This window comes from Limulus polyphemus, unplaced genomic scaffold (assembly GCF_000517525.1).
Source record: "Limulus polyphemus unplaced genomic scaffold, Limulus_polyphemus-2.1.2 Scaffold1402, whole genome shotgun sequence".
Classification (NCBI taxonomy): Eukaryota; Metazoa; Arthropoda; class Merostomata; order Xiphosura; family Limulidae; genus Limulus; species Limulus polyphemus.
Window position 1 is genome coordinate 158,743 of NW_013667012.1, and position 8,437 is coordinate 167,179.

The 8,437-nt window shown below is 35.1% G+C and overlaps 1 protein-coding gene across 1 annotated transcript in view; it reads right to left on the bottom strand.

The window, feature by feature from the left end:
* The window catches only part of LOC106463422, a 220,806-nt gene that overhangs the window by 152,555 nt on the left and 59,814 nt on the right, over window positions 1-8,437 (bottom strand). The window contains exons 7-8 of the mRNA XM_022390908.1: window positions 3,787-4,189; window positions 2,337-2,432 (exon numbers count right to left, since the gene is read on the bottom strand). Of these exons, the coding sequence (XP_022246616.1) occupies window positions 2,337-2,432; window positions 3,787-4,189 (499 nt within the window). The remainder of the gene's footprint in view (window positions 1-2,336; window positions 2,433-3,786; window positions 4,190-8,437) is intronic.

Genomic DNA, 8,437 nt, shown 5'->3' on the forward strand with positions numbered 1-8,437 from the left:
GTGTGTGTGTGTGTGTGTGTGTGTGTGTGTGTGTGTGTGTGTGTGTGTGTGTATATATATATATATATATATACGTGAACGCCTGTGCAGCTTTGTATTGTTACGTAATCTGAATCTTCGAGAATCTCTCCACACGCCTATAAATATAACCAACGCGACGCACCTAAAAAGAGTACCTATTATTAGGTTGTTGTAATTGGTGTGCTATAAACTTTGGAGGTTATAACAGTGATTGTTATAACGCTTAGCAATCGGGACACTTCAGATATTTGACCAGGAACATTTATAAATTTCGAACATTACAAATCATTCAACTTCAGTGGATTCACATCAGACATTAGTACTTTTACGAAAACATTACCTAACGTCATTGGTGGAAACTCGGCCTGTGATCAGCGAGAACTACAAGGCTAGCTAACTCCCTGTTAAATTATATCTACGTCAACTCGAAATTAACTCGCTCATCGTCAACCCTCGATAAGACATCAAGGAAGTTCTAGCCTAAAAAGAAGACTTTATATTGCTTGTAAGTTTGTGAAACTTCTGTACATAAATCATTGTTTGTAATAACTATTCGAAATAACTTATTGTACATTGTATTGTTGTTTATATATTAAAATATATTTGTATTAAATAAAAAACTGTGTGTATCAATCTTGTTGGCAAATATCAGAAATTGAATATATATCGGCATGTATTTAACTATCATTTAGCTCGGTTTCAGACCATTCGAAATTGCAATACGTAACAGTCTGGAGATATACAGTTTAGTTTTCAGATTTGGCCTGCTGCTTAACTAAAGTCCCCCGATGGGATAGCGGCAAGTCTTCGGACTGACAGTGCTAAAATCCGGGATTCGATTTCCCCAACGTGGCTTTGCTCTCAAACAAACACAGAAAACGCTTAAATAAAATATCATCATAGTTAGATTAAACTCTATAATAATAATAATAATAACGTGGTGCCAGAAGATGAAAGAAATTATATGTTTTGATGAAAATGAAATTGATCTGTAAAAACACTATACGGTATTAACAACTTGGTCATTGTCATAAAAACTAATTATATTCAATTTTAGCATATGTTTTATTTATTTTTTTTTGTTTAAATTTTGAGCAATAACAGTATCAAATTTTGACCTAATCGGTAGGTGGCTTCCAACCATATTGCTCTTAATTCTATAACGAAACAAATTCTTCACGCCGAATTTTCTTTACAGGTTTTTCAATCAGACGAAGTTTGCACTGAGTTATAACGTTACTAACAATTTATTGTAAATTTCGTGTTTTATGTAAAATATTCAATTATGCAGACGTAAAAGTGAATAGAAATGTGCTTGATTATGTGTGTTCGTAAAGGTCTACGTTGTTCATATTATCATTCGAACGTAAACAAATCGTGTAATATAGTAGTAACGTTTACATTATGTTTTATGTTACATTATAATAAGATTGATAATAGTTTACATATCATCTTTCTCTATTGCCACAATTCGGGTTCCCAGTATCCTTGAATATATGAAAATATTTATTGTTAGCTGTTTTGACGAAGCTTTTCGGCCAATACCAGAGTTCATCAGACCGTCTAGGTTAGGGCACTGACAGTTCTGCTTGAAGCACATTTTATATTAGTCGTTTACCGAACAACAACTCTTGAGGTGCAGAAAGTATTCTCTGGCGAAACATCACAGTTAGTAGCAATAGATTCGTGATATTACATTACAATAAAACAAATGGCATGCTTCGTCGGCTAAGGCGTTCTGCACTCTAAGCTGTATATATACACATGTAACATCATTAACCCTCTTTTCAACAATATGCATAGACAATTAGATAGTAATTGCTTAGATCCAATGAATATTTTGGAACAATTTAAAAAATCCAAAACTCTACAAAGCTTGAATTATTTATCAAAATGCTCTGTTTCATTGTTTAAAAACATGTATGTGAATGTAGCACTTACATCATTCCACCACTTTCAAACTTACACAGATATTCATTTCAAAGATAACACAACAATTTTTAGTTTTTAGATATTCCTGATCATCTCAGCTCAACAAAAGTCAACAGGTTTTCAATTTTTCTAACGATGCTCTATTATCTTTGGGCTCTTTAAATATTTATCGTTATTTCAGATTGGCAAACGTTATCAGGTCCAAATCTGTTATAATAAACCCTTTCTTCAAGAAATGCACTATCTTACATACTAAAATCGTTCGATAACTTATTTTGACCGTAATCATCTCCAGTGATCTTTTAGTATTAAGATAAACATGCAGAAAATAACATTAGTGAAATCGTGAATGTCAATCTATAAAAGCAATCTAAAGTGCTCACATAAGGTCCGTCTCTAAATCCTGGAGTCGAACAAAATGACCGCATTCACTGCTTCCCATGGCTGAATCGCTAGATACAGATGTCCCCGACATTGACCTGTAGATTAGTGTATGTTGTTGAATTATCAACCTTGTTCTGAACATGCAAACATTAATTCGTCACATCCACCATTCGGAGGATTGTTCACAATCTATAGTAACATTTGGAATATCAAATCACTTTGCCCTAGGCCCTCTATAGTCTGAGACTACACAGATTAAAATTCCTGACCCTCCTGTTGCAATGTATTTAATATATGGTGATTTGTAAGTGCAGATGTCGCCTAAGATTGACCCCTTCTGAGCGAGTTACATTATAATTGATATATGATGACTTGTTAGATTGGTCTCTTTTTTTTAAGTGGTTAGCATTATAGGACTTTTGCAAAATCCTCCTATCGCAGGATTGTAAACGCATGCAAGGTAGGAAATTTAACGTTTCGAAGAAGGAGCTATCTATAGTGTTGAACTGTATTTGTAAAGCAGGGTGGAAGGTGTGATTCTAGTATAGGAAAAGCATATTACATAACCAGATACCAGTTGTACACCGGAAGTAGTGAAAAAAGTTAAACATCTTGTCATCGGAAGTAGCCCAAGAATACAGCAGTTCCTTGCAGCTAAAGTAAGACACTCCCTTGAAACGGTAAACAAGATAATTAACTTAATTAATTGGTGTAGGTTTAGAAGAGCCGCACTAAAGCCAGCTTTACAAACTGTTCCCAAAGCAAAGAGCCGAACAAAAGTAAAAAACAACTATTTAATGTTGCACGAGTGGAATCTGACATGTCACTATTTGTGAAATCGGGCAGATTTATGAGAGTGCAACAAATGTTCGGGTGATTTATTATTGCTCTGCCGATGTTACAATATTTAAAAAGTAGTACAGAGTTGTCACGAGAGTTTTTTTAAGGGATTTTTGGTGTTTCCAGGTTACAGTTATAATGATAAGTTAAAAATCCGTAGAGTTAAGAAAACTGCCAAATGAACTTTTTACAAAATATCCGGCTAAGTGCCATCTTTGTACGAAATACGTCCCATTTAGGTATGGCTACATTAAGACAAAACACCCACACCCTTTTGTCACTGCCATAGATCGTGAAAGCCCATCTATGTATGTGTAATTCAAACACGAATGCAATCACGAACGACCCATTATTATCCGAGTTTTTAATATGAGCATAATAAACTATAATTATGAGAGTAGTGTAGAAAGAAAACTGTAGGTTTAACTTTATTGTTTCACAATCTTACTTGTGAATTCAGTTTCCTAAACAGTACTGAAAAAGTTACGTACTGATTGAAATCGTGCAATATTTTAAACAATATGCCTGAAAAAATAATTTAGTTTAAATTTTTATTTTATTTATCGGTAAACGTGTAAAATATACTTGTCTTGGATAAATTAAACTTACCCTGTTCTTTCAGAGTTTCGTTTTAACTCAATCAGTTTGATGGAGTCGGCATTGATTTTTTTCAAAAGTTGAACTCTGTCTCGAGTGTCACTTATTGGTTGAGAACTACCAATCTGACTTTTATAGACTTTATCTAAAGTTTCTGAATCAGACGTTTTTCCACTTGAATCACTCTGAACTGTATAATTATTACTGCCGGAATCTTCTCGGAATTCTCTAACATTTTCCGACTCACTTTCGAGTGATCCTCGTCTGCTGTCGTTATTGTTACGGTCTAAATCGGCAGTTCCTCGAGCTTCTTCTTTCGGGGCTTCAGTTTCCTCGTGGTAAGTGTGAGCGACATCTGTGACTTTACTCTTCGTGAATTTCGGTATCTTCTCGGTTCCTTTGGAATGGTGAAAGTCTTAAATTAAGGAAAATACTTTTAGAAAGAATTAACGTTTGAAACGTAGAACATATGTTATATATGAAACTTTGATGTTTCTGTAAATTAATCCGACCTTTCCTGAAAAACAAATATCCATATATTAGTTTCTAAAAGAATGAAAGTTAATAATTTTACGTACAGATGTACAGATTAAATACCTCCATTATCCCCATTTTCCTCTATAGCTACCCCAAGGACATCCATATCCCCCTCCAAAAAAAAAAACCGTTGGGACAACTTCCCACGGTATCTGGGCACGTGTACCAAGATTGATCATGCTAGCTCATAAGAGGAAATATAAGCACAGTATAATAGATGAACCCCTGGGAGCCCGAAGGTGGCAGGAACACAAAATCAGATGCTAGATTCGGGTTCGGCGACCTTGGAAACCTACTCCTAAACCCCATCATTCCTAGGTGACCATCCCCTATTCCGATTCATTCTGCCGAATTTGGTCCTCCTAGCCGCAGAAATGGTGGAGCAGATAGCTGGGTGAACGTATAAAGGTACTAACAGAATTAATATAAGATATAGACACTGGCAGTTTCAGACATTTTTATTGTTTCCATATGTATAAGACAGTAGCAGACAATATATGCTAATGTTTCAGCCGTATAATTATTACGGTGCTGATTCCCGTGTACCAGCGAAATTGACTAAAGCAAGCAATCTGAAGAAGAGTATTTTGTCTGACATTTTCATTTCAAGAAAAGATACTTTGGATGGCATTTTAAATTCATAAACGCGATGGCTTGTACGTGAGCTTATGTTTATGTGTGCAAAGTGACGTTTATATCGAATACTCAGAATCCAAGATTTATAAGTAAACAAACACGTTGCACTGTATACTCGAGTCACGTTCCTCAAACAACAGGCCGTTTTTATCAATAAAAGATCTCTTTGATTAGAAGAATCAAACACATAAAACACATTAATGTATAGAAATTTGGAAAGTTACAACAAGAAGCGATAAATATTTAGGAATAAACAAACTTTCCCCTCAGGTTGCTCTCAGGAGAGCTTAGGAGCTCAGTTCCTGCGGTGGGCATAGAAAAGATAGCCCATTATTTAAGCTCGCGCTTAACACAAACAAACAAAGATTAAAATTTTGGACAATCGGTATAACATCATTACTTTTAAATATTTTCGTAAGTAACGAAAGTTAGTGTTCTCAAAAAAGTGGAGTCAGTAAGTTATATATTCATTAGTATTATGGTGGTATTTATTTATTAACTTTACAAGCACAGAGACTAGTGTCAGGATTATTTTTTAACTTTACATGCACTAAGATTAACGTCAGTATTATTTTTACGTTTTAATTCTGAATAATACAAGCTCATTTGAGAATTATTCTGTATTCTTGACAGAAGTAAGCTTGAGGGCCCCTAACGCTTGAATTCTGCACAATGAACCATCTGCGCTGTGTCTGGCGCGGGGATCGAGTATATTTTGTACTAACACAAACAAACAAAAACACTTCTAGATAACATTGTAACCACAGAATTTCTAGCAAATAGGATGTTTTGACAAAATATTACCAAGGTAATGCTTTATACAGTTATTAACTTGTTTAATACATTTTTTATATTTGTATTAAAAACAAAAGTAACTTTCAACAATCAACATATAAATTAACTGTTCTACATTTTTTCTTTATTACTATCTTTTCTACTAATTTTAAACAAGCTCTTTACTTTTAAATTTTAATGAATTAATATACACTTTAATCATCTGCATATAATTCATGTTACTGACACTGGACAACAATTAATATTAATACTACTGAAACGACGGATATTAGTTTATAATGGCCAGTAAACGAAGGACTCGACACAACTGATTAACAAAACTTTTGAAAGAGTGTAATTATGAAACTAGAACATTACTAACAACAAAACTGTACGGTTTCGTTATTGCAAACAATAATTTTCGGGCTTTTAAACTCCGCTTATGAATAAACAACAAAAAGATTGACTTTGTAAAAATACAATCTTATTTTCATTGTTCATGAATCAAAATCATAGAATGTGTCGAATTTCTCTCCAGATAGAGAGAGAGACAAAATTGCGGTGGTATATGTTAATGTAATATCGCAAAATACGTGGTAGATATATTTATCTCAATTATGATTTAAAATATGCAAAAAAAAAATGTTTTGTTTCTTGGTGGCCATCTTGAAAACATTTTTTCATGAAACCAGTTTTCTATTGTTTTGATAACTATATGATCTCTAACAGATAGATGTGTAAGTGATTTAACCTTCCTTTATATGACTTAATAACAAAATGTGATATAAATATCGATAACGTCAGCTTTAAAGATGGACGACAAATTCAAAATGGTCGCCAAATTAACAATACCTATTTGGACTTGGTGCGTCAAGAAACGTATTTTAATTTAATCAATTGAAAGAAGTATTGTCCAAGTCCAAATTGTTCAGAGTAACAGAGACCACAAATAGCATCAAATCTAAAGATATTATATATCTCAAAAAACAAAATCATGCTATACAACGTGCAGGAAAACAAACTAGACACAGAAAAAAACAGATGAAACAACATACAGAACATTCCTATGGGTAAGGCTCTGTGGTGATAATTTTATCTAGGACGAAATGACAAAGACATTAAAGTTCTGAGTCTCAACGTATCTAATTCCATGCTTCCCGTTATATTGTGTTCAGTGATGTGATAGGAAAGTACGAGTTCTCTACCATTAGTTGCATGTTATGACAGCTGAAGACAGACTCCGCCCATGCTGTGGTAAAGTGTAGATTTATCTATAAAAATGGAGACTCAGTAAAAGAAGAAGATCCAGTCACAGACCAGTCAACTCAATAGCCAGATCTGGTGATTTCAGATTATACATGTGTTATCTTTGATAGCATTAAGTTGTCAACGAACATACCTGTGTCCAAGGAAGCTATCTAGAACTGTGATGATTTGATCAATCACGATGTTCGTCCCGTGGATAGTGTACGACAACCACAGTGTGAAGTCTTCTTTGAAGGAAAGCACAAGGAAAATCAATCCATCTGTCTCACTACAAACTCTCTGATAACGTATTAAGGTCTTCAGAGTATTCCCAAGCAATAAAGATTTGTCGAAACTGTATTTTGCTTAGTAACTGGTGCAGAAACGCACCTCACCTGTGACTATAGTAATCCGTCGTATCATCAAACTAAATAGCAACAGACGTAGTGAACCTTGCAAACACTCATGAAGAAAAATATACCATTCTTATACGCCACAGTCCTGAAATGCACAAAGCAGGTATCCACATGCTTCTCTGTAAGACACAAATAGGAATGGCCTGGTGTTTAAGGCTCTCCAGTCGTAATCTGCGGGTCGCCGAACATGCTCATCCTTTTAGCTGCGGGGACGTTATAATGTGGTGGTTAATTCCACTATATGTTGGTAAAAGAGTAGCCCAAAAGTTGGCGATGGGTGGTGTTGACTAGCTGCCTTCTCTTTATCCTTCTCTGTATTATTTATTCTCTTGAATAGTGGGGATCACCGTCACATTATAAAGCCCCCACGCTGGAAAAACGAGCATGTTCGGTGACAGAGCTCGGTCCCATAACACGCAGACTGCGAGTCAAGTGCCCTAACCACCAAGCCATGTCAGGTTCTAGATGAATGACATAGTACAATGGGGAGCTAAAGTAAAAGGGAGAACTTACCGACATTTTTGACCAACGTGTTGTAAAAATAGAATAAAATAAACATTTTTGAAAATTTCGATATTAATACAAGCAGGTAGAAAACACATAATATGTTTATATCAGACTCTTGACCGCACGACACTAGGGTGATCGCACGAAACAACAGGTGAACTCATGCCACTAACTCTGGACGCTGTTCTTTCACAGATCAAGTGTGGATTTGTGAAACGTTTGTTCAGCAGGAGTTGCTTAGGCAGAGTAAACAATGTACAGTACAAAGGAAAAAAAGGCCGATCAGGAAAACTTTTAGAATGCAAGTAATGTGTCTGACTGGAAGTCAAATACAGAGGAAGAATAAAAACCCAGGGGTGGTTACAATGTGTCTGACTGGAAGTCAAATACAGAGGAAGAATAAAAACCCAGGGGTGGTTACAATGTGTCTGACTGGAAGTCAAATACAGAGGAAGAATAAAAACCCAGGGGTGGTTACAATGTGTCTGACTGGAAGTCAAATACAGAGGAAGAATAAAAACCCAGGGGTGGTTACAATTGTGTCTGAC